This window comes from Zosterops lateralis, assembly GCF_965231275.1.
Source record: "Zosterops lateralis genome assembly, chromosome: 11".
Lineage (NCBI taxonomy): Eukaryota > Metazoa > Chordata > Aves > Passeriformes > Zosteropidae > Zosterops > Zosterops lateralis.
The window spans coordinates 1136072-1163330 of NC_139771.1; the positions used below are offsets into that span (position 1 = coordinate 1136072).

Genomic DNA, 27259 nt, shown 5'->3' on the forward strand with positions numbered 1-27259 from the left:
ATGCTGTACAGCAATGTATTTTTTCATTTAACTTGTAGAAAATGGTTGAAATTCAGGAAAACCTAATCAGGATTATCTCCAGAATTGCCTTGCAACCACTGTATTTCATGCAAACTGCTAAGCTTAACACCTGTTTACTCTAATATGGATAAAAACTTGTTACTTAGCACCTTAGTACATCATAGCATAAATGAAAAAAGTAGAAGAAAAAACTCTAAGAAGGACTGGCTAATCTCCCGACTTTCCCTAACAGGAACCTAGACCCCAAGTAGTTCTGGAAAACAAACAAATTAAGGATTAAATAAATTATTTGCCAGTGCAAGTTTTTCTATATATAATTTCTTCTGAGACAAAGTAGCAATTGCATCAATAATTTTAGTAAATTTTGCATTAAATTTCTCAAGTACCCTTTATTAAAAGTACACAGAACTATAAGTTGCAATTAGAGTACAATTTCACCAATTTTATTGTGGAAATTGAGTAACCTTTCAGCAAATCATCATGATATACTCTGCAGGACAAACATTTCAGATTGAATTTAACTTGGTGGTATTTAGAATCCAATAGTATAACATTTTCATGCATATCAGGATTTGTTAGGCATTCCAGCAGTTCATTAACATAAATAAATACAAATACAGCCATGACTGATGAATAATGATGGATATAAAGATCACTTACTCTGATTTATTCAATGCTAGACTGGTCCAATAAGCTTCAATTGGTGCACTCACAACTGCATCAAACAAAACTTCCTGGATCAATTCTTTATCGCCTATCACAGTACAATAAAATCAGTAAATGTATGCATACAAAGACTTTTTTTAGATGACTAAACAATAGGGTTTTCTTACATTTTACTTTATTTTTCTGTGATACGCTTTCAAACTTTTTGCACTACAAAGCATTTGCTATTTTATATATATATATATATATATATAATATATATATTACATTGTATTTCACCACAAAGCAGTTCTTCACATATAATTTCACTGCATTAGCCACAATTTTAGGTCAAAACCCAATGATACTCCACTTCATGTAAGACATTCATGTAACACATTCATGTATATATTATCTAATGCTCAGGCCTGCATGTGCCATAAGGTTACAACAAGTAGGTCTAGTAACAGTCACAAAAGCTCTACATTTCTGAAAACATACAGAATATGCATCTATCTAATTTTTTTATTCTGTTTTGCAGTTCAGAAATGCTAATTACATATGCAGCCTCCCTAAAATACTCATGAAATATCTGATCTATTCTTTAGAGGCGTGTTCCAAGGATTGATTCCCATCAGTCCTGTTTAATTTATAAAACCAGATGGAGAGATAATTTTGCGTAGTACAGCTACACCATCTGAACAGAAACTTGAATGTTTGGTACAGGCACATAGTTTAGAGTAAAAGTCAAAAATTTGCACCACAATTAATACTACTACTGCTACTACATAATTAATTCTAATAAATAATAATATCTTTATTCGTACCCCGGGAAAAGCTCAAAACCAAATGAAATTTCAAAGCAACATCAGCTAAGCAATCCTATCTCAAATCACTCTCTGAACTAAGTAGAGCTTTGCATTTTGTAGAAGGCTAAGTAGGACAGTTTTTAGCTGGATAAAGCCTGCAAATCCATGGTTAACAAAGTACTTGCATTGGAGCAGGGGCTCTTTTCCTGTGAGGTAGCGTTTAATCGCTTCTAACTGAGTCATCTGCCGGTGCTCAGGGTGCAAGTCAGTGTTGCAGTAGGACCTGTGAACACGTAGTCAAAACAGCAGAAAGTTACATGTACAAGCACAATCTTTCTTTGTCTTTGAACATAAAGAATTGGCCTCTGCAAGCACAAACAATATAAAACCAAGAAGGGTAACAGACACTAATTTCATGCTTTATTTAAGGCTTACCATTCGTCTGCTAAAGATACATCAGGGTGCTCTAAATCATGTAAACCTGTAACGGGAATAATAATGGGTTATTTAGGGAGAAGTCTGGGTAACAGATGGTTATTTGCATACACTCCATAATATAAACCCTTCTTGGAAAGAGCATTATTACCATAATGAAATAAATCACAGTAAACTATGTTCAAATACTCTTAAGGGTCTAACATACTGTCAAAACTAGTTAAATCAGATCTGAAACTGAAAACGTAAGTAAAAAATTTTTGGACTAATATATTTAACTTATATGAGTTACTCACATAATACATCTAAAGTTTTGAAGACAATTTGAGCAAAAACAAATGCAAAATGGTAACAGACTCCTGTTCATACTCCCTCATTCTCTTTGGCCAGTAAAGTTCTTTATGCTAAAATACACACTTCTCATTTCATGTGAGTTGTTCTCCTCTCTTATAAAGAAAAAAAAATCATTAAGAACAATCTCCTCAAAACCTAAGCACACAGCCCATGAACACAAACAGCAATTTATGAGATTGTTCAGAAAAGGTTTTTTGTACTAAGAGGTCACACAAATGCTTGTAAATAAGAACTCTATCATTAGTTATATAGCACAATAAAAATGTACTTCATCAATTTTAAAAACTGCTAAAACACTTATCAATAGACAATAAGCAAATAGGGTTCAGAAGGCAGAATCTGTGTTTAACCCCCTGGAGTACATAATGAACAAGGACAAAGCAACCGTGACTAAGGAAAGCAGGGAAGCCAGAACTGGAACTAAAACTGTGGCCCCTGAGGAGGACAGTGAGGTGCAGTAAGAGACAATCAGTGAAGGTAAGAGTGGGAACTGTTAGTTATGGTTCTGTTAACGCTTCTGGGGGTGCATCTGGGGTTCAGACTGACTGAGATGTGTGGCTGGATTACAGAACAACAGCAAGAGGAATGTTGGGAACAGTCAGGGGAGAGAGTAGCTCCAAGTCTCCTGTTGTGCCCTCTTTGTAGCTGCTGTGCAGGTACTCAAACCTCAAAGAACTTTTTTTTTATATCTCTCCTGAGTACAAGAACATATTAATCTCCCAAACTACAGCCAAAGAACAAAGACCTGAAGAAATTAACTGTCTTGTTTAACATCACTGATAAAACAAGAAGAAGAAAAATCAGAAATAGACTTCAGCATAAAATCTGAAAGCATTGCTCTATTAAAACACTTTTTGCTCAGCAGCTTCTAAAATTTTCAACCTTTCCTTCAACCTTCCGAAATGGCTCCACTCTTCCTTCATCTTCAGAAACCTTCTGCCAAGCAACTTTATCACCACACACAGTCGACTCCTCAACTCATTCAGCTGGGGACTTACCAAAAAGCAAAACCAAAGAGCAGCTCTTTCCCTGGGTACCTCTATTACTATTATAAACATGGAAATCCTTGTAGCTAACGCACAAACCAGTTATAGCTCTGAAAGATTTCCCAATGTGTAGTCTGAGATCAAAACCAATAGCCACCACAGTGCTCTTAGGGGTTACTTCATTCAGAAAGCACCACAAATAATCAACACTGGGTTATGAGTTGTTCTCTGGAACATTGAGAGAGGAGGAGGGAAGATGATCCCATCTAAAGAAGACTCACAGTCTGACTATGCTTAAAACCCTGTGAATTAAAAGATCTTTAAAGAAAGGAGAAAAGTCTAAGTCCCTTATGGAATCTGCAGGCAAGTAACTACCAAATTAACACTAAAACTATTGTGTAAGCCACATGAGAAAGTAGGTACCTTACCTTCTTCTACAGTTACATTCCCTCTGAAGAAGTATTTTCCATGTCCTCTAGAGAGAGCCACACCTAAACTGTGCAGAGAAATAAAGCAGACCTTGAAATCTGTGAGACAAACAATAGCAGACATTCAGAGCTATTTTAACATTTCCAGCTCATGTACTATGATTAACCTAAAACTGTTTGTTTCCAAACCCTCACCAATTATATTTATTGTTCAATTAGTTGCTTCAATGATGTCTCAGTTCTGGTGTGCCTGCAACAATAGACTGTATTTATGTGTGCTTAGAGGTGCAGTAAACCATTATTCCCTGGCAAACTAATAAATGAGCCCCTCTAAGCTCACTGCTGTTCACCCAGCATGAGATTTCTTCAGCTGAGCCTTGAACACGACCATGGCCTTACAATGAAGGAGACAGTTTTTTGTAAATCAGAGTAAGCTGTTGAGAAACTACAGAAGTGTGGGAATTGATGGAGCTACTGAGAGGAAAAGAATTTGAAATGTGACAACAGCATCATGACTCCTCCTGGACTAATTTTTCTGTGTTTCATATTTTTAGCTAGTGTAGCTCTTTTGTATTCACTTCAGCTTCATAAATTCTCAACAGTTATACACCGTGTTTTGGTCTGGTTTTCAGTCTATCATTTAAAACATCCAAGTTTAATGAAGTGGCTGGGGGATCCCATGCCTCTTGCTATTGAACACAAACACAGAATACCTTCTGGCATTCATTCATTCATTGAAGGGCTATCTTGAGCTAGGAATCTGCAGCAATCAGCAAGACTGCAAATGCATGGGCTAGTACTTGAAGTACAAGGAGAGGCACCAAATCCAAGAGCACACAAGCTGCAGTCGACAGCTCAGTCTGGGAAAGGGCTGAACATCTTTGTCACTATAGAGTGCAGTTGTCCCAAATCTGCACAACAACCCAAAACTAGATACATACCATGCTGGAAAACGACAGTTTTCCTAACTATATTTCTGTCCTTAGCACCATAACTCACACTATATGCATGTGGGTAGCTCCATTTCTGTTTACCTAACAGTGCAAGAGTGCTAGCGCCAAAGAAAAACAAACAAGAAAGAAAACAGCAACCAGAAAAAAACTCCACAAAATAAAAACAAAACAAGAAACCCACTGAGTTACCACCCATGAGTAAATTTTAACATGCATTAGAGGTCAGAGAAATGTGCCTGCAGTTTCTCTGCGTGGTAATGTAGCTCAGGTTATGTGAAATTCTTCCATTGAAGAAAATTTCAGTTGAGTATCACAACTGCCAAACTCCTGCCTTAAGTGCAAAGTACAGTTAGAGCTCTTTTGTTAGTGGTTTATTTCTAGTTCAAATATGAGCATTTTTAAAGTGACTATCTGTTTTTCTTTTCCTTTTTTTCTTTTCCTCCTAAAATACATGCCAAAATTACCGGCTTACTTGGTTTTAGTTATAGAAATACACTGAAGGTAGTTCAGAGAAAGAAAACATTCAAACCTCAAATTGGAAGTGAAATACTATCTCATTTTACATTACATTCTTGTTGTGGAAAAAAAAAATAAAATGGGGCTCAAGATGTAGTTACTTAAATGGATTATAGTATTTATAGCTCTCCAAGTACTTGCGAAAGCCTTTCGTTCAATGTAAACCTCAACTGAATATTTTTTCAATGAAACGTAAGCCATGACAAACACTGTGAGTTTGCCTGTGTGAGCTTGCACAAACTTTCCATCCCTGGAAAAGCTGAAAGGAATGCTGGTAGGCTCCTTTTCCTTGCTATTTTCAGCATTGTCCAGGGATATTTCATTGTCAGCTTTTGCTGATGAGCTTTTAATGAGTTCACAAGCTCTGTATAAGCACAAATCCAATGAGTTGGATGAAACGTCCATTTATTATGGCCAGCTCTACCTGAATGGAGTACCCTTGATATCTGTATAATAGTAGTCATTTGTCATCACCAGGACCCGCTTCTAGATTCAGAACAAGAAATTCAGAAGGGGAGAGGGGAAGAAGTTAGTTTGCTATAAGAAATGTATAAAAGATCAAGTGGTTAGTCACTAACATAGAAGCAAAGTTTACATTTAGTGAGTGAAAAAAAAAAATATATTGCAGGAACCATATTTAAAGCAACCTTAAAAATAGTTTAAAAATTATCTGCTTGCTTTATATTTAGTTGAAATAGTATTTTAGACATTGTACCCCTTTGTCCACTGTCTTCTTCACTTCCATGGAGAATTTTCCTGTTTTCCGGTTCACCATTGCATTTCGAAGCTGAAATGAAGGAAATGTGTGTCAATTCCTTTATTTGCTTTTTTTAGAAATCCTTTTAACTCTGAGCTCTTCAATACAGTCATTTGGCCTGAGCAGCACTCAATTTTCTTAATTTCTTTATTTTCAATAATTCTACTGCACACTGGAGAATTCATTTACAGATTTTATTAGTGACTGCATAGGCCAAGGCTCCTGCCATACAATTTCAAGCTAAGGTACATAAGATAGGAGCTCTCAGCATCCTTCATACTAAAATACCTTTTTGTGTAGTAATCTGGATTTTATTTGGTATGAACAGCGTAACTGACTACTATTCTGCATTTACTGCATGGCAAGGCAAGGACTAGATTCCTAGCTGGATTTAGCTGGTTAGACCAGGGCCCTGTGTTTTAATACATTAACAATGACACAGATAACAAGAAAGCAAAAAAAGAGAAAACCCCACATATCTTACACCATTTATTCTGCTTAAGAATCCACATTGGGCTGCCTCCTTAACGAGCTCCAGAAACTTCATCCTGACTGCATCAAAAACTAACACCAGCCCATGAAAACCAGAATGACAGCCCATTTAATCCCATTTGATCAGTAACGTGACCCAATGGGAATGCACAGCTGCAGTGCTCTGCAATTCCCTCCAGTTGTCCATTGGTGTCCAGGCACCACTTGCAAGGCATTAAATTTTAGCTCTGCAGTGGAAGCCCTAGGCCAGTCACAGTTTATAACAATTGTCCTGGACCTTCCAAAGTCTTCCAAAAGACATTTTAAATCCCCTTCAAAAGTGTTTCATTGCTTTATAAGCCAAAAATTCAGAGAAGCTAGGGGAAACAGAAAACAAATGGAAAAGGGTTTATACACAATGATTTAGCTGCAGCTAAACACTTTAACAGTTAAATCTGTTGCTTTTTAGATCATCACTCCAAACACTCTTTTCCTGCAACTATTTTTTTCTACATGAGCAACAGGCTCCCAAACCTGGGAGCTGCAAAGTCCCTCACCCATCATGCCTAAAAATTCTGCCCATAGCACACCCTGGTGCTCCCTGCCTTCCTCCTAAAACACAATACCTCTTTCTTAGGTGAATATGCCACGGTGATGAAAAGAGGAGTAAAAAATCCCAACAACCATCCCTCAGGCCTGTAAGCCAAAATGACCATCAGTCTCCTCAAGGATGAGGACAGGCCACCCCAGCACAGCTGGTCTGAGGGTCTTTGGGCTAAAACTGAGGAAAGATGAGACAGGCTTTTTGAGAAAGCCTCAGCCTTCAGGTTTTGAATTTGCCTGTTTATCAGTTCACTTTAGGGAAGGAATAAAAAAGCTGCTGTTTAACACTTACACCATCCATAAACGGAAATATTTAATTTGAACACTCTTAGATTTACTAATGGAAGATGTTATTTTGCTTTTTGTGGGAAAAAAACACCTATAGATCTGTTGCAGCTGTAATTTTCATTACAATTTGAAAATTCCACTATTACAAATCAATTTAGCATTTCAAATGCAGGAAAATATTGACAAAATGAGTATTTTTATGTCTCTTCTATTGCATATCTATCTAAACACAATTTTGGACATCATGTTCCTGCTGAATAAATATCTCCTGTTCTACAGTACCTTGTGCCAGATTGAGCAATTCAGTGGAGTTTTAATGAGAAATTGTGAAGACAGACATATCAACGTGCTCTGCAGGCTGAGTAAGTAGGAGGGAAGAGAGAATCACCAAAGTTTCCAGTGAAGTATCTAGTTTTATTCTTATAAACAAGTTAAGCATGGCTGCAAACTTTGCAGCTCTTTAAATTTAATTCTAGGGCATCTAGATTTGAATTACCAGTCTTACTCTTCTGTCAGTGAGTGTAAAAGAAAATTTTTAGCTGGAGGTATATATGAAATAAAGCATATATTTTAGAGCAGATTTTTTTTTTAACAATACATAATAGGCAATTCTGGAAATAGTTTCCTATTTTAAGTTTTGTGGTTTTGGACTTGGAGAGCTGGTCTTAATTAACCATCTACTTTCTAACTTTTACTGAACAGTTCCATTTATCTTTAACATGGTTTTCAGGTGCCTGCAGTCGTCTAAGACCCATTCCTCCCACAAGCCTCAGGCAAATCATAGATTTACTAAAAGGATCTCCAAACTCTCAGTACTGTTTAAGATCAAGTCTGCATGTGGGATTTAGAGTTTTACTCTTCTTTTTTATTTTTTAATTTTTTTTGTTTCTGCTTGCTGTGATTTCTTGGCTTTGTAATCCAGTTTCTCAGCTCTTCTGCAGTTTCATCTCCTTCCTCAAATGCATAAAATAAGCACTGCCTCAGTTGGCTTCAAGCCTTAAAACATTCATTCATGGTCTTTTTTTTATTTGGAAAAAAAATATTTCATTCAGCTAGGAATTATAACAGAAGAATTTTAAGTGAGTTAATGAGAAAAAGGTTTATATTCAAATTGAAACTTCTCTTCTTTGGTACTGTGCATTTGCAAACCTTGCTGGAAGACACTATTAACTTAACAAGCTCATGCTAAAATTTCTGTTTCTAATAAAATGCCTTAAGAGCAAGATAGCAGGTATTGTTAATCTGGAAAATGAGCTGATATATTTATGACAACAATATATCACGGTGAAAAAAATTCTAACCTTAGTTTGGCCACCTTTTTCTCATTGGATCACTGGAGAAAACCCATGCCTTCACCTTTCAGAGTAATAAGCATTATTGCTCCTTCAACAAAATATCTTTCAATCAATTCCTAACAACTCAGTTTCACTGCTGCAGTATGAGATCATTCTATATTCTTGGAAAACTATGTAACCATTAAATTAATGTGGCAAAAAACAAGAAAATGTATTAATCAGTTTCTACATAAGTGCTTCATGGGAGAAAAATATACCAGTAGTAGTCTATGTTATTAAAAGCAGCTATATGAATACATTAATTCTTTCCCTCTGAAGCTGAATAAACAATGCTTTACTACCCAAGCTTGAAAAAAAAAATCAAGAACATCAAATTCAAGGCCTTGGGTGAAGCAAAGCCATATGTAACTTGTTTCTGTGTTACAGTTAAAAATTCATTTTTAAGAAACATATTTTATAGGTGAAAGATAGATTCAGATGAAATGCATGTATATATTTTTCATGGAAATGTGAAATAATTTTTTTGCAGCCTTCACATAAGACAAAACTCAATTTTTGTAAGAAATTTTCAGAAGTGACAGAGCTTAGGGGTCTCAGTCAAAGGCAGTACTTAGAGCTGAATCTGGACTTTCATGTGTACTCAGAATATCAATTATAAATAAAACTTGATTTTTAACATCACAGAAATACCTCAATGTTCCATTATCTGCACCACTGAACTCATACTAAAATATGATTTTAAAAAAAGGGATTAAAAATGTGAAAATTAAGCAGAGGAGGTAATGGAAGAAATATAAAGGAAAAAAGAAAACAAACCAAGGAGAAATAACAAGAATAATCATGAGGGTTTAAAGACAAAAAATCATGAAGGTTTAAAATCTATGTGGAACTACAGCAATAACATTTGAAAGGACAGGGGAAATTTTAAAAGGTCATTAGCAGAGAAACTGCTTGAGTAAAACATGATCAAAGATATCAGAAAAAACAGGGTATAAAAAAACAAGGCCAATGGGATTGCCAAGATTGCAGAAGGCTGCTACAATAGATGAAAATTTTATGAGGAAACCTTAAATACTGTGTGCACAGAAAATGACACAAAGCTATAAAAACGTTGAAAAAGTTTGTGTGTGCACTCCAACACAAAACTTCAACTTAGGAAGTGAAATGGCCTCTGAGGAGAGGCTGAGGACAACGTATCACCTGGTGAAACAGATGTTGCTTAAAACATAGATGAACTGTTTCACTATTCACCAAGGGGGTGGAGAGCAAGGAATGCAAGATACATATTTTGTAATGGAGAAAGAAAATATAGACTTATGTCAGAACAGGAATCAAGAAATTAGGACATCTGAAGACTGACAAGACTCCAGGGGCTGCTGTACGTGATCCATCCCAGATTTCAGAAGGACATGACAAAGTAAATATGGGAACCTTCAGTGGAGGTATTCAAACCTCTCTGGAAATGTAGAGGTATGAGGGACTTGAGAGAAGCTAACATGGGACTGATATTTGAGAAGGGATCGAGGAGACATCTATGAAAAATACAGACATGCAGTCGTGACTTTGGCAGGAGGGACCTTCTGGGAAAAACAAAATTATGGGACAGAAAGGTGAACACCTGGAAAGTTACGATTTAATTAGGGACAGTCAGCGCAGATTCACACAAAACAAATCATGCCTAACAAATCAGATTTATAGAGGAAGTGATAGAAAGAACAGGCAAAGGTTAAGTCATGGACATAAGGAAAGCTTTTGATACAGTACTGCAGAAAAGGCTAAGCCTGAGAGGTAAGAAAGAATAAGATAAAGAGTAAAGTACACAGTAGATGGAGCACTGAAAAATTAGGTTAATGGAGAGCATTGCATGGTAGACACAGAACCAACGCTCCTGCCGCTACCCATGAGTCTGAAATTAGAGTTTGGAGTGAAACTCTGCTCTGCACATAGGTCAAAGAATCCAGTTTTGTTTATTCATCTGATATTTTTTGATTTTGTACATTAAGTAAAAAACGCCCATTACTTCCATTAAGGAAAGAAGGATCTCATGGAAAAAAGTTCAACTCATTTCTGAGTTTCAGCAGTTGTCTGGACCAGCCCTAGGGAGACATTCTATTCCTGTTTCTAGTGTTTCTAGTTTCTATTTGCTATCCAGCACAAACACACAATTGGATGCATGGAGACTGCAAGGGTGATGAGTTTTACCAAAAATACAGAGTCTGTGATTGTGGTATATGCATATGTAAGGAAGAAGCAATGCAAAACAGTTATAAAATTCTGAATGAAATAAAAGGGACTATTGTCCTTCCCTTCCTGAGAGCAGTCAGGTGGCCTATCTAATGAGTAGTCTAAACAGTTTCCAGGTACAGTACTGGGATGCAACAATGTCTTCTGACAGGGTTTTAAAACACATCACTTACCACATCATCTCTGTCTTCCCACTCCACTTCAGAAAGGTCCACACTACTGTAGTTGGGCTTTCTTCGTTTCTTTCCCTCTTCATACTGGTATAAAAAAGGTAAAATAGTTAGCATATCCTGTTTTATTTGCACAACAGTTTTTGTATCAGAAGATTTAAAAAATTTCCAAATGCATGCTGGTTGTCTGCAATATATTTAGCAGTAGGTGGTTTAATTCCCACAGAGCACCATACTGCTGCATAAATACTGCCTGTGAACTAAAACTCTACATCTCATGATTATTTGCATGATCTCCTGCCATGATGCAGAGCTTTTCTTGATGGACACACAAGGAGGTCAACTCAGCTGCTGTACCTTCTTCTCCCCATATGGAAAATCCATGAGACCTTGGATCTTGCAGTTTATGTTAAATATCTCCAACTGGCTCTTTCAGCTGTACAGGAAGCTGTATTTACTATAACCTTATCAACAAAATGTTTACCCATTTCACTTCAAACAAGATAAAATGCAAGTCTTGGCGAAGCATGGTGTTAACATTTGCTGATAATTCATTTTATCTACAACTTCATGGGGAAAAGTAACATAGTAATAATGATAATGTAGGGGGTTTTATCACTACTCACAGTTACGCTGTAAATTGCACATTTAAAATAAACATTCTGGTGACAAATTAATTTGACACCGAGGTGTTTATAATGTGGGAAATTCCGCCCTCTGCTGAACATTCAAAATCAGCCTATTAGTGCAACCACACAAACCTGGCTCAGTGGAAGAAAGGAGTACTTAAGACCTGTGAATAAAGAATCTGACTGGTTAAGTAAAATTAGGAGACTACATTTGCAAAAAAAAAAGTAAATTTGGGAGAGGATCAGGATAATGTGAAATCCAGTCTTTTATCAAGAGAAACCACAAGTCTTTTTTTGAGGTATGACAGGAGACATTATGATGCTGTGAAATATCCCCAAACTGCTTTTGTAACTACTCAGCAGCACAACAGAAGGACAGAAACTGTACCTGTAAAGCAATATATATGGTTAATTCTCCTCCCTCAAGCCAGGACCAACTAGACCGTAAACCAAACCTGTCAGTGTTGGAGACAAGCAATTCATCACCACAGCCAGTGGTGCAGGCACTTTCATTCATGTTCTGCAGATTACACAAAAACCAAGGGAAAGCCTTGCTCTCTGAGCATTAAGGTTATTCCCATTCTGACATTTTCCTATCTGAATTATAAATTCTCATATAAATCCCCCAGTTGCTTTTTTAGACCACATTGCGTAAAAATAGCAACAACAAAAATCTTCCTGAACAGCAAACTTTTAAAAATGTTGACTACAATACCATAATCACAAAAAAGATTTTGAGATACTGGTAGTACTGTACAGTTTCTCCTAGTACAGGCTTCACTGAGCTTCCTAAATTTTTGCTCATAAAAAAATCGGATACTCCCATTTTTTTCTTACAGACAGTTCTTTCAGGAAATTCTGTGGGATAAAATCCTGCATCAATTCTCATCTTTTAAATAATAAAAAAAACCCCAGCAATTGATGTAAATTCTGAGATGCAATCCAGATGCAATTGAAAAGTATTTTCATGTGCTTTTCCTGCCCTCTGCTAAAACCCATTATTCTTGTAACGAGGTTGTCTACTTCTCATCTACAACTATTCAACAGATGGGTAGATATATGTAAAGAACTTCTGCTTTCAGCACACTCCAGGCAGTGTGAATTCAGGCATCTCAGTTCCACAATTAATTCTTGCTATGTGACAGCCCTGAGAGCCAGAGAGATAACTATACCCAAATACTGAAGTACAAAATTTGAAGTCAATATAATTAAATCTCACAAGAATAAAATTTGAGAGGATAACATCCCGTTCATTACCAGGGCTTGGTTTCTGTAGCTGTATTTTTCAAGCCTTTCACAATGGCTGCAGCTATATCAATATTATCTTTAATCTTTACAGGGAGTAACTACATCTATTCTCTGTGGCTGCACCAATTAACCAAATAAATCCTTGATCTGATTGAGTCATTCTAGGACAGAAATGGTTATAGTCAAGCTCTGAAATACTGAAAGCAGAACAGTGTTACAAAGACATTAGCTGGGATCATTTGGGTAGAGCAAACAGCTCCTGTACTGATTCCAATATTTAATTACATCCTCCCTCACAGATGTTGAAGAGCTTCTGGGCTGTACTGCATCCTCAGACATGTGCAGATCCTTAGGCCAAGAGAAGTTGATCTTGTGTGTCTGACAGCAGAAGGGGGCTTCAAACCCAAGGCAAACCATTAGCATCATACTGATTGTGGGGTTTTTATTTATTTTAATCATATATATTCCATACACTGCACTCCGAGAAAAACAAACAAACAAACAAAAAACCAAGCAAAAAACCCCAAAAGCAAATAAATAAAGATCTGGATAAAACACCAAAGTTCTCCAGAAAAGAATCAGAGGCATTCATGTCTTAAATATCCATACAAATCACAAAGCCAAAATCCCAGTGGTCAAGCAAGGGTTAGGCTCTACAAGCATTCAAAAGAAATGCAGATGCACTTAAATGCATTTAGGACAGGAACTAATAAGGTACTGACATGTCTAACCCCTTATTCAGCAATCACAATTTGGGGGCCACTCTTTAACTGCCAACACAGGAATTTAATAAGTAAAGAATAAATTTATGTAATAGTGCAGAAAAGGACAGCAGAGAAAACAAAACCAACTTGCAGGAAGGATGGGATACAAAACTTATTTGTACATCATCTTCATTACATCACAAATTTCTCAGCAATAAATCTACACTATGCTTATGTAAACAGGGCATCAAACATCATTGCAAGCAGATCAAATACAAAATACTTCATAAAAGTGATGTTGAAATGTCCATTCTTCTCTAGCTTCTTTCTGGTTTTACTGCTTAACTAATTTCTTGGTAAAAGTAATTCATGGACACTGAGGCAGTTCCCCAGATTTTAAAAAACAGCATTCATCTATATATTCTTCTCTGGTAGCAAATCTAATCTAACCTTTTTTCTCTGAGGTTCCTGAGTAAAGTATAAAATGCTGACTGAAGCCCAAACCTATCTGCAAGATTACTGTAAAGCATTGAAAAAAATCATTAAGGGACACATTGGGAAAGATAGAAACTAGGAATTCTACCAAAGTACTATGATTGAAGTACAGGAGAAAAAGAGCTAGATTTAAAATGTGTGCTGTTAATCTTTGGCTAGTATAAAATACGAGGTGATACAATATAGCCGTTAACCCTGGGGAGATAAAAAAGGACACTGAGAAGTGTTAAATATCTGGACTGCAAAAAGAAGAAACTTTTGGTCCACTCAAAACTACAGGATGGTTCTAACTTATTGTTTGTGAGAAAAACACACAATTTGGTTTTTCCATTAGAATGAGCTTTATCTTACTCAGTATCTTTTGTTTGAGTAGGGGCCAGACTCTCACAGCATTGGATGATTCAAACATGTGATGTGTATCACTTAAAGACTGAACCACATTTTTCCACCACCCTGTACACAACCATTTACATGTGCCATGATTAAAAACTTTGCTTTGCTTTTATTTTTATTTTTTTTTAACACAAGCAGTCCCAAACCATCTGCATTGAGCATGACCAGCCACGTGTTTATAGAGTCAGAGTGTAGTAATCTGATCAAGGACAGAGGAAGCTACATCTTAACAGCTGCAATCTTGGGTCTAAGGTGACTGGAATTTCTCAGACGTGCTCCATCTGGATAATGGGGAGGTAGGAGAGAGGAAGTTGCTGTGATAGCAGCCTTGGAAGCATCACCAGATTTTAGTGAACTTTCTAAGCCAAAATGTGGAATCATCTGTGAGAAAATACTATGGAAAGAAAGAACCTACTAAAAAACAACCAAAACCTAGACAAGTTAAATAATTTCAAGGAACAGCTCTCTGTTGCCAAACTACTAATGTGTACAAAAGTAAGGAATTAGGTACTGAAAAAGCTCCTCCAATTTTAAAACATTGCATCATTCAACAAAGTTTCGTCTTTCTGAATTAGCACTTCAAAATTTGGATAAGGTATTAATCTCATCGGGTTCATTAATATTGTTGGGCTTTTAGAATGACTTCTTTTTCTTTTGTTTAGAGGAGACAAGTGAATGTATGCAAATATATTTTGCTGAGGTTTAATTCTACATAATAAAATACACAATGTAATTGTTTCTGTAACTGTAACTTGCACTAAGCCATCCTGAAAAGGTATTCTTATCTACAAAGTCTGATAGGAAAGCTTGAATGGACCAGAGGAAAAGCATAATTAACAAAAATTACACACTTTTCTGTGCAGTTTAAAATAAACAGGCAGAGATTGTATACACTGTATTTACTGTAATTCCCTGGTCTGGGCAGTTACTCAGCTTCCTCCCTTTTCTCAGACTCTGCACACTAAAGCTGCCACTTATTTATTGCCTGGGTGGCTTTGACTGTCATGCAAAACCTGCAGGTTTTGGTGTGGAAACTGCATCAGGCCTGATTTTCCATGCTCAATGCAACATTCAAGACTTTCACTAGCCCTCTCAGCATAAGCTGCTGCTCTGTCCCACTGTGGGGATTGTGCAAGCAGAAAGTGTGATTTAAAAACAAACAAACAAAACAACAAAAATACCCCAAACAAACAAACCAACAATAGCAGTGAAAAATCCCCTTCTCTGCTTCACCAGCTTATAACCTGATAATACAACATCACCCCCAGTGACTGAGCTTTCGTTCTCCATGTGCTACTTAGCTCCAAAACACTCTGCCTGGGGACACATGTGAAGCAGCATTTTAATCTAAATCACTGCTGGTTGGCCTTTAAGCTCTTTATTTCATTTGGAATACTTTTTTCTCTGCTTACATGATCCTGATTTGCCATTTCTGATACTTTAATTTCACGGTTTCCATCCCGTTTGCAACCTCAATGATCTCTTATTGATCTGCACTCAGCCTTGAATCTGTAGAACATTAATAGGTGTTCAGTCAAAAACCAAAGTTTCTTTCTCTACACAGCTCCTTAGTTTAATACTTAAATAGGTAACACCTTGATTCTCTTAGGAAAATAGGAAAAACAACTTTCCTGTCCCAAGACAGGTTTTCATGACCAACCTATTATTTAAGATGTTAATCTAGAAGTTGCTAGGTTATGGTAGGTAGTAAAAACCAGTTATTTTGGATGGATTCTCCATGACAGATGGCAGTGAAAAAATGCTGCACCATAACATTTGCAGAAATACTGCAGAGAAAAGCTGAAAACAGGAGCCATGTCATTTGCTAGGGAAAAGAGAATAATTTAATTATAAGTTTCCAGGCAGAGAAAAAGTAGGAACTACTAAATGTGCCAGGTACACAGGAGAACCCTCTAACAAAACAACAAAATAAAATAGTTCTTATGCCACAGGTATTTAACTGTCTGCTTACTACCCTAATGTGTTTGCTTTTCAAATTGTGCAGTAATGTTTAAAATGATAAAGCAATATGGAATTCTGCAGGGTGAAGTCAAAGTCAATACAAAATACCAGCTTTGCACACCTTGAGCCTGGCCAAGAAGTTCATGGGCTGAGCTCACATTCTCAGGTGGATTGCAGTCAATTATCACAGCAACATGGATGTGATTTACTCCACTGAAGAAAACAACCCCTTTATTTGGGATTTTATTTGCATTCTCTGGATTTATCATTTGGGATTATGAAAAACTGACAGCTGCTTATAATTATTTGGGGTTTGAGTAGAATTAATGAAAAACATCTGCCTTTATCTTAATACTACCAGACTTAAACCCATGAGCTCAGTTATACCTAACTTCAAAGCTGGAAGCAAAGAATAAAAGAAAGCTTCGCATATTGCTAACAAATTTTCAGTGATTCATTTATATGTATGACCAGTTATTCAACAGCCTTCAAACCTTTAATTATCTTTTAAATATATGTAATTTTGCACTTCTAATTAGATAGCAATTTAATGCTGTCACAGGGATTCAGATGGGCTGTCTTTTTTGAAATGTAAACTCCAATAGGAATAATCATTGGTATTCAAGTGATTGAATTCTTCAGTTATTTAAATGAACGTGAGGCATTTACACTGCTCAAATCATTTAAATATTCTGCTGTCAGCTACAGCTGTAGAGTTTTATGGAGTCAATGAATAAAGCAAGGGTAAGTGTAGGTTATCTTATGTTCCAGGCGGGACTCCCCAGAGAGAAATGAGATTTGCTGCTTCTGAAAGGCTAACACTGCTTAAGTGGGGCATTAATGTGTCCCCTGACACTCAGATTTCTCTGTTTTCCTATATTAGGAGAAACAAATTTTCTCAAAATTTACAGCTACAAAGGACTTAATACTGATCTACAATCTTCAAACATTCCAGGTCCTTTAGCTTAACACAACACATGGTGACAGTTCCCATTCTAAGGCTGAAATGGGAACTTACTCAGGCATCTGAACCGTCAATATATTTTGGTAAGAGCATTGCAATATTATACAGAGGCTTTGGTTTCTGGCTGTAACTTCCCCAATCGCAACTGATCAAACTAAAAATGTGCATCCTTGTATAGAAAGCAAGGCATCAATTGAATTAATTTACAGTGGTAAGGACATTCAACACAGCCATTCATAAACCTCGTTACAAGCCTTCCAGAGCTTTTATTGAGAGTAAGAATAAATGTGTCAATCTTCTCAGAGATAGAGGATTTTGATTTAAACCCAGAAATATTACAGAATATTTAGTAATCAGGGATGTTATTACATTAATTCATAATTCAGAACACATTTTTAACCTCAGATTTATTTTAAAAATGGTAGAATGTAAATGAAAGATGCAATTTTAGTCAAGAACATACGCATTTGTGTTTAAATGCATATTTTCTTTAATTAAGAAACTCAAGCTCCCTGTTCAGGAACTCTGAGTATTCTACCCTAAACTATCCTAGTAATTACTGAAAAAAACCCAACCTTGTTCCACTCCCTGAACAAAAATACAAATCCCATTGCTAACTATAAATCAAAAAAGCCACAAACTTCAAAGAAAACTGGTAGCAACCTTGGTATTATTTATTGAAAACCACACAAACATTAGGGCTGAGAGGCAACAGCACAAACCCCTAACACCAGATAAGGTTCACCACGGTGGCAATCTGTGACTGTGGCAGACACTCATCTTCCAGAGACATTCCTTAATCTCTGCAATCCCACTACACTTCCCTAAGAAAGCAGTTTTTCTCTGGCACCAACCTTTAACAGACTGCAGAGTGATAGTTGCAGTAATGATCAATCAGCCACCATTAATATGGTGTTTGTTCATCAGGGCACATAAGAAGTATTTATCCCTTGTCTCTCATTCTTCCCTTAAATTCAGTAAACTCACTTCTTTGGCAAATGGCAACATCACCACCATGACATATTTTCATTTTAAAACCCAACAGTCTAACACCTGGCACACACCATGAGTGTTAAGAGGCTCCTGAAAAGCAGATTATATCTGCCATGATCACAAATGAGGAAGACTGTGTCCTCCTGGGCACATCTCAATACAGATAAGGAGCCTCAGACACAAAACTAAGAAAAATCTGAAATTCACTTTTGAGCTCCCAAACAATTTGTTTTCTTTTTATTAGCAGTAGGTCATGTTTTTCAATGGAATATAAAATCCCAAATCACCTCACACAACTGAAAATATTCTCTCGTGGAAAATAAAATACCACTCTGTAAAAATACAGAGTTTTATTCAAGCTCAGGATATAGAAGCATTCTGATACAACAGAAAAAAAAAAAAGCCACAATATTTAAAAAACCCCTATTTTCCCCATCAGCTATAGTCTGTGGAGTTTCCCACTGGGGTACACTTGGTAGGAAAGAAGAGTTAAAAAGGGTGTAATATAGGGAAATTTGCAATTGATACTCTGCAGCTTTGTGACCACAAAGAAAAAAAAATTAAAGAAGATGAAGACAATCCTTTAGGAAAGCAAAGGCTTTGCAGCCCGGCAGGCGGATTCCCAAGGCTGTTTCCCGGGGCTCCCGCCGGAATCAGCCCGGCCCGGGCAGCGCCCCCCGCGCCCCTGGGCGGACCTGCGCCGCCACCTGCCGGCCGGACCCGCGCACTGCAGCGCCCGGACCGCGGGGACCGGTGTCCCCTCACACCGGCCCGGTGTCCCCTCACACCGGCCCGGTGTCCCCTCAGACTGCCCAGCAGCCCCGCTCCGTGCCGCCGCGGCTCATTGCCTTGTCTGTCACGGTTCATCTCCCTCCTAATTAATGTCTGGTGAAAATGGAACCAGAAGGCGCTTTCCGGCCCCTCTGTGGGACAGTGACCGGTGAAACCGCCCATGGGGTCTGGGGGCTGCTCCAGCACCCGCTCAGGATTCAGGGAGCACCTTCCTCTCCTTCCTGCAATCCCCCCCATGAGCGCCCAGCCTGCCAGCCTCACTGAAAGCCAAATTTATTCAAAGAAACAGCAGAAGAATCAAGAGAGGAAATCTCCCAGAAAAGCATTTTTTAAATATAAACCCAATCGAATAATCAGCACAAAAAAATGCAGCCAGCTTAATGACAGTGCTCACTGTTAGATAAAAATCTGGTGCAACGGGAAGCATTCTGTACTGTTTGCTGTCCTGCCTCTCTGCTCCATGTCCCAGAAGACAATTCCTTAAAAAGCAGTATATCAGCTCCAGAACTAATAGATATGGGGTTAGGAACTCAGTAATTCAGTAATATTTTAGTTTTACATCACTGCCAGAAAATAAACCAGAGTGGATCAAGTCAGTAATCAATGAGACTTGAATGTAAATCTCAGACAGAAAAAATTGTAGAGAGTACCTTTAGTGAATTATCTAATTCCAGATCTACAGGACTATTTTCACATAGTTATTGTCACAAATTTCATGGAATTTTACAATGGTATCAGGATTTGGCCTGCAATATTAAACCAAGGGCCCAGGCCAGCAATCACTTCATTCTCAAAAACTCCACTGAAGTCAACAGGAGACTCTCATTACCCACCACTGACAGAACCCAGAGGTAAAAATGACTCTTCCAAAAACCTGAAATGAACAGACCACGAATATATCACAATGAGTTCCCCTAGCTGACAGCTTATGGGCTACTGACCAACATTTTGATTTTAAAAAGAGACTCCAATGTATAAGGTAATGAAGTAAGTGCCTTCAAGATGTACATTTGGTGAGGGATAATAACAGCAAACCACCTTTTGCCTCACTAAAGCAAACCAGCAGAAATTAGGAAGAGGGTGGGACTCTCTGTCAGCCTAACTCAGAGCTATCCATGGCTCCTAGACCTCATTACCTTCTGTTTTCTAAAATATCTATTATATAGTGAAAAAATACTAATAATTTTGAAGTAAGTAATTTGTCTGAAGAGAAAGCGACATTACAGCAAAGACAAGAGTTATCAAACCTTTTTGATGTAGAGAGAGAACTCTCAAATACATTCCTGCTTGCAAACCTGGGATGTCAGATTCACCCATTGAAGCTTCTTTCTTGCACTTTTCATACACTCTATTCCAGTTAAAAACCAAACTAAGTGCAAATATAAATGTTAATTTAGTGTGTAGTTCCTCGCCCAAATCTTGGAAAGACAAATTCTTTTGCTTGGTGAAGACTTCAGATATGCTAATGACTTAATAAATCATGCTTGTCAATAATTTTATTTTCAAATTAAATTATCCACTTGGTTAATATTTCTGTTTTCTACTGAAATATTGTTGACATTGGACGTTCCTGCATGAGAAGCACATGTGGCAGCCATGTGGACACAGCAGTGGAACCATTAATGCCAGTGCTTTGCTAGTGCTAGAGCCAGTGGTGATGGAACACTTGGCAGTGCTGTTCCTAAACAATGATGCAACCAGGAATGTACCAGCCCTCTGGGGTTTTAACTTGATAAACATTTGCAAAACATTAACTTTATTTTTCTTGCTGTGATTAGTGCAAATGAGACAATAAGGGAAACTAAAGGTAAAATTTGCTGCTATTTCTCTTTTAGTACAGAAAATCCCTAGTGCTCCTATTTTGCTTAAAAATATGCTTTATTGAAATTTCTGCACATATATTAAATTAACTTTAACACTTTAGCATGACAAATAGGGGTTATTACACAGAGCATTCCAACATTCCATTTCAATGTAAAATGAACATAATTATAGCAATTTTTGGCTTTGCTATTTTGCAGTAATGGAGGTCTGCATCTTTTGCAGAAGCAACTTGTATATTTATTTTCCTAGGGTTTTTTTCATGCTAAGTGTTGTTTCCAGAGATAAGTTTACCAAGAACTACGATGGGTTCTGAAACAATATAAAGTATCTGCTCCATTGTATTTAATTTTTAATGAAGGCTTTTCACACTAGGAAAAAAAAAACAAATGCAACACATACAGGTAAATAAAACAGATCAATAAATACCATTCTTACCAAAGGCCTAAGTTCTGGGTGAGTCAAAATATATCCATTGTTTGTAATTGCAAATGCATATCCATGAATACCTAACTGTAAAAATAAATGAGAAAGAAATACTAATTAGCATGGTCTCCGATAAGCCCTTAAACAAAAAAAACCAGGCAATTATTTGGCTATCCAGGGCACCTGACTTTCACAGCCCTTATTCACACAATGTTTTGCTATAACATAGGCAAAAATCCTTGATAATTTGTGCAAATAAGGACCTGTCATTGTGATGAATTCAGAATAGAGAATGATTTTACACTGTCCCACAACTCTGCTATCCAGGGCACTTGCTCCTATGTGTGACAGAGTCAATTATTACATATATCCATATATAATACAGCTATGTATGAGATGCCATAGCATGTGGCATAGAGAACATGGGCCAGGGCAAAGAGATACTGGAATATCATAAATCCCCCTATTCCCAGGAGTGCACAGCTTTCTTCACTTGTTGTTAAAGAACCACTTAAAAATAAGGGAAGTGCAGCTATAGTGAGCAATAGTGACCTGCCATATGTGATATTTACATCGTCCCATCTCAAAGGCTCCCTGTTAATTCCACTGCAGCTTGAGCCACAGAAGGCAGCTATTTCTGCGAAAGAATTTGTTCCAAGTTTACATCTTTGTACCCAGTGGAACTGTGGAAGATTCCTTGAGAGCAGTAAGACACTTGATGAGGCCTAACAGTGCCCAAATTTAGCATTGTACTTATTTAAATAAAAATAATTTAACTGTTTAACAATATGCTTATTACACAGCTGATTGCATCCACTGAATGCAATGAATGAACCTTTAAATCCTTCATGTGGCCAGTCAAATATCCCTTCTTAGCATGAACTTGCTGCTAATATAGACTTTTTCTACAGGTTCACTATGTATCTTTTGCCATGCAGAGAGCACCATTTTTTTCAATTCTTCAGATAATATAATAGCCTGTGTATTTTATTTAAGCATCTCAATACACTGAGGTATTAAATACCAAACAAAAAAACCCAAACAAACAAAAAAAAGGAACTTGAAAATCCAGCACTATCTTGCTTTGATATTTACTTTACAGTTTTCACTACTAAATCTTGTTATTTTACTTGAGTGCATTCTTAAATGCTCTGCTGAAGTGGGTCTTTAGGAATTTGTCTGACATGAAGCAACTTGAGCAAGGCTGAAAAGACAGAATCCTTTCTAGGATGCAAAAGGGAGAGAAAACCTATCAGATTCTGTGATTTTCTGGAAATATAAACCGGAGTATGATATGGCAAGGTCACAGGTAAAACATTCCAGGTTAATTTATAGTGTCTGTGTGTGAACGGTTGTATATGGTCAACTGTAACTGCCACACAGAAGATTGTTTCATAAATTAGTGGTTTTCCTAGAGCAATAAACTTCAGTGAGAGCAATAGAAGGTGATAGGTGATAGGTTCTTGGCATCTCTTCATAAAGGAGGGATAACCAAAATAATAACAGTGGACATATTTTAACTATTATAGTGTGACAAGGGAACGAGCTGTTGGCTAAATATCAGATCTCAAGTGTAATTGTCTGTGTTGATAACTGCAGAATGACATCCAGGCAATGGAAGTCAGGTAAGGAAACAAATGTGGGTGGTATATTTCACAGGAAAAAAGCATTTGTCTGTTTGAGGCCTACATAGGATGCAAGGGTAGAATTTTGTCATGTTCTGAGCAATGTGTGAAACTGCACAGTCTCTGAAGTATCTGAGAGATGCTACCACTCACAGCAGCATTGCCATCTTAAAGCTTGAATTCTGTCTCTAAATCACAGATTCAGAAACAAAAAAAGCCTTTTTCTAACTTGTAAAATGTCACATGGAAGTCAAGTATTACCAAATCCAATCCCATCTTATTCAGGAGAAACTGCCACTGACATCTGGGGATGTTTAGTCAAGGTAACAACTGCTGAAAACAGTTTATTGCTATTATTCATCTTCCTCATCCACCTCATCCAAGCTGAGAGAATTCCAGGCCAGCAGACTTCTATTTTCAAGCATCATTTTATATCCCTGTGTGAATTTTTTGTCACGTGTTGCCTCTGCAGGAATGGCTCCCAGAGGTGATTATGCTCCTGGAATTGCAGAGTCTTTGTTTAGGGCATGTGGGAATGGAAGTTATAACTCAAGTGATCTCACTAACCCAACTGCATTGCATGATATTGGTGCCTCCTGTAATAATCCTCTCTTGCAGTACATCCTGCAATATAAAACATACCTTCAAATAAAAAATCTAATATTCAGCAAGCGGATCATATATTACTTCCACAGAAAACTAATTCTTCAAAAACTTCTTTTCTGATGAAGTCTCACTCTATTCCAATACCCATTATTGGGGCCTCCCACTCTTTCTAGATTCTCATATTCAGACTATGTCCAAATGTTACAGATTATTTAGAAGTAACATCACTGTTCCTTGGCTTTTCCTATCCAGCCATGTGCAGCCAAGCTTTTATTTCTGCAAGTACCACAACATTGTTCTTCCTTCTGACTACAAGTGAAACTTGCTCTCCCCACAGCTGCTTACAGGCAGATCCAAGGATTCTGCCCATTGCTGCAAATTTTGCTCCTTTCTCCTCTACCATCTACTGATTCAGTCTTTCTGCATGCACAGAAGTGTAACATAAGCTGCTGCAAACTTTGGTGGTCTGTGCACTGAGTTCCCTGTTATTTACTCTGAGCAGCAATGTCTCTGTCACTCTGCTCTTATATCAGTGTGGAGTCACCTCTTTCCATAGCCTGCAACTTTTTTGAACCTGGGACAGCCCTTCTGTGCTGGATTTGCACAGCCCCTGTCCTAGTGGGATCCAGGTCACAGGAATTTACTCCAATTCACCTCATCAATATAGCTGACACTCTTTTTAATGCATAATTTTTATCAAATTCTTGTTTAATTTAAACTTTCAAGTTACTGTATATTGTTCTAGAAAATAATTGGGTAAGTCCTAATGTATTCAAATTAGAATTAAAATTGATAGGGGGAATTTTTATGTGAGAATATTGGAAGGCACTCACAAGTCAATTTCTTCCTCCACCCTCTTAGAAATCACTAAATGAGAACATGGCAGACAATTAAGAGACAATTTCTATGATACACAAATTTGTGCTCAGTACAGGTGCTGTCAAAATGCAGCTATTCCAGTGGCTGGCCTCTTTAGCAAAGCCTGCCTACAATATTGTGTTACATGCTTGTTAGTCATGCAAAAAAATCCACTAGGAATTAACTGGAAAATAGTAATTTGATTTTCATTTGTGAGTAGAAGAATACTATAGTAAAATATTTCAGACATGGAGAAGTTGTGAAATACTAATGTACTGCATTAAACTTAAATGAAAAGTAATTACATTTTGTGCTTGCCTGAAGCCTACTTTTACTGAATGAAACACATTTCACAAGAGGTATAGTGGTTCAAATTCTGAAAATTTTTATGGTAATTCACTTTTAAGAATTTTATTGCAGAGTTGTCACTGACTTTGGAAAAGTAAGTGGAGGAAGATATCTAACAAAAACTGAGTAGGAGAGAAGGAAGCAGTAGTCTGGTGAAGCAGGAACTTGTTGAAGTTCCTGCAATATACCACTTTCTTTAATTCCAGAAGACACAGAATTGGGACGGGAAGAATTACACACAAACAGAAAGCCTAAAGCCACGTTAAGGATATGTTTTTATTCAAAGTTATGCAATTTTTCAGCATGATTTTTTTAGTCATTTTGACTCATATTCTGCTATATTTCAAAGTTTGATAACGTCATTGAGTTTATAATAACATTCATTTTAATATGGACAGTATTTAATACTACCTTCTAGACCACACTAATCCACAAAAATGTGAAGATCTGACCATATTTTAACTTAGGTTTTAAAAATAGCACTTAATCTCACACACTACAGAGGCAAAATTCCAGAGGAAAATGGGTGAAATAATGGAGCTATGTAAGTATAAACAATGACAAAATATTAAATTAATTATGTTATATTTTAGGCATTATACTGAATACAAATTATATATAAACCCTTTGTGTATTACCTTGTATTTTGGAATAGTTTTTAAAAGCTCTTTAACTGGAACATCTGTGCCAACTACTCCCAGGAGAATCCCTTTAGACCTCTGAAAAGAATAAAAGATGCACTCAGAACCACAATAATAATAAACATTCTTACAACTTATTTCACCTTGCAGCTACAATTCAGTGGAATTGAACAGATAACAGATAAATTATTTAAAAAGTGGGGAAGGCAGACAGTGGTACAACTCAGCTGATCAAGCAGTAATTAAATCAATAATATTGCTCCTTTCTATTTTATTTACAGTTCACATAGAAAAGTCATGCAAGGTTTTGATAGCTGGTGAGTCCCTCTACTGAAATCTTTCACATGCAAATGGGTTTGAAAATAAAAACTACTGTTAAAAATATGCCTTCCTGTCTTTCCCAATTTCTCCTACCATTTGATAAGCCAAAGAGAAAGATGAAGCATTAAGGGTAAAGTACACTTAACTTTCTTTAAATAGATTTCTTTAAATCTATTGAATTACTAAAGATAAATAGATACATATATAATAGACATAAAACTAACAAAATTCTGAGTTATATCGGAGCAAAGAGAAAATTTTATAGAATATTTGCTACAAAAAGGTAATACAGAGTAAGAAAGCTGTAAGGCCTAGGGTCATCTGCGATTTCTCATTAGACACAGGGTTTCATCATTTTACCGTGGTTTCTTGAGTATAGGTACTCTAGGATTCTTTGTCCACATTTTTATGCTAATAAAGGGATACTAACTGCAGACAAAATAAGAAGAAGAAAAGAAAAAAAATATAGAGTTGGCTAAAATCTTATTAGATTCCTGAAAGCAACTTCACATCAGTCACACCACTATCAATCACATGACAGAAATAATCTGAATACTTACAGTCTCATTTTGCTTACTAAATACTGGCATGGCAACAGTTGTCATCAACACCAATCCCTGATCATCAGCAAGCTATATATGAAAAAGAAATACTACCTCTGAGAACTAAGGGACAATTACAACATGTGATTACAGTTTTCAATTACATTATTTCCATTTTAAATGAGCTAAGGCAGTTTATCCAAATGACTCTGATGTAGTTGGACCTGCAGCCAGTGCAGCCCAGTCCAGCCTGGCCCCATCTGAACTGCACCAGCTCTGCCCATCCCAGCCCCTCCAGTGCAGGAAAGATGCCTCATCCTCTCTCCTGCTGCAGTCTGCCATGGGAGAGAGCAGGGGCTGAGATGGTTGTGGAAGCAGCAAGAGCAGTAGCAAAGCAGCTGGAGCTCTGCTCCACATCCCTCCCACTGTGAGCTCTGCCAAAGCTGCCTGGGGCTGGTTTGTCCCAGCAAAGAGCAAGAGGTCATGAGCTGTGTGTGCTTTGTTCTGCTCCAGACCGAGATCCCAGCTCACGCAGCAGCACAAAGGATGACAGCCAGGAAGGGTCCCAGGAGCACCTTTGCTCCAGCTGCTTTCAGTTTGCTGGACAAAGAGGTGCCATGAAGCATTAGTTGATTCTGCATATCATGTTTCAATACATTTTTTCAGTTTAGGCAGAAAACAGCTCTCCTGACCTTGGTTCCACTCAAGAGAGACATGTAGAATGTTTATCACTGGGTACAGGACAGTGAGAGTGCTCAGATTGTCTCCTCCCTGTTCAGACTGAACCTGTGCTCTGAGGCAGAGACTCACTGGGTGCTCCAGACCAGCACTGCTCTGTGCCTGGCGATCACACCAGCGACGTGTGAAAGACAAGCACGAGGTGAAGAGTTAATGTACAACCCTTTCTGTCCCCAGG

The 27259-nt window shown here is 37.3% G+C and overlaps 1 protein-coding gene across 1 annotated transcript in view; it reads right to left on the reverse strand.

The window, feature by feature from the left end:
• Window positions 1-27259, reverse strand: part of CACNA2D3 (calcium voltage-gated channel auxiliary subunit alpha2delta 3) — a gene marked incomplete at both ends in the record, with an annotated part of 408746 nt that overhangs the window by 91955 nt on the left and 289532 nt on the right. The window contains 10 exons of the mRNA XM_083869455.1: window positions 682-771; window positions 1657-1758; window positions 1911-1956; window positions 3679-3746; window positions 5572-5633; window positions 5863-5934; window positions 10979-11062; window positions 21415-21489; window positions 25478-25558; window positions 26362-26433. Coding sequence (XP_083725581.1) covers window positions 682-771; window positions 1657-1758; window positions 1911-1956; window positions 3679-3746; window positions 5572-5633; window positions 5863-5934; window positions 10979-11062; window positions 21415-21489; window positions 25478-25558; window positions 26362-26433 — 752 coding nt within the window. The remainder of the gene's footprint in view (window positions 1-681; window positions 772-1656; window positions 1759-1910; window positions 1957-3678; window positions 3747-5571; window positions 5634-5862; window positions 5935-10978; window positions 11063-21414; window positions 21490-25477; window positions 25559-26361; window positions 26434-27259) is intronic.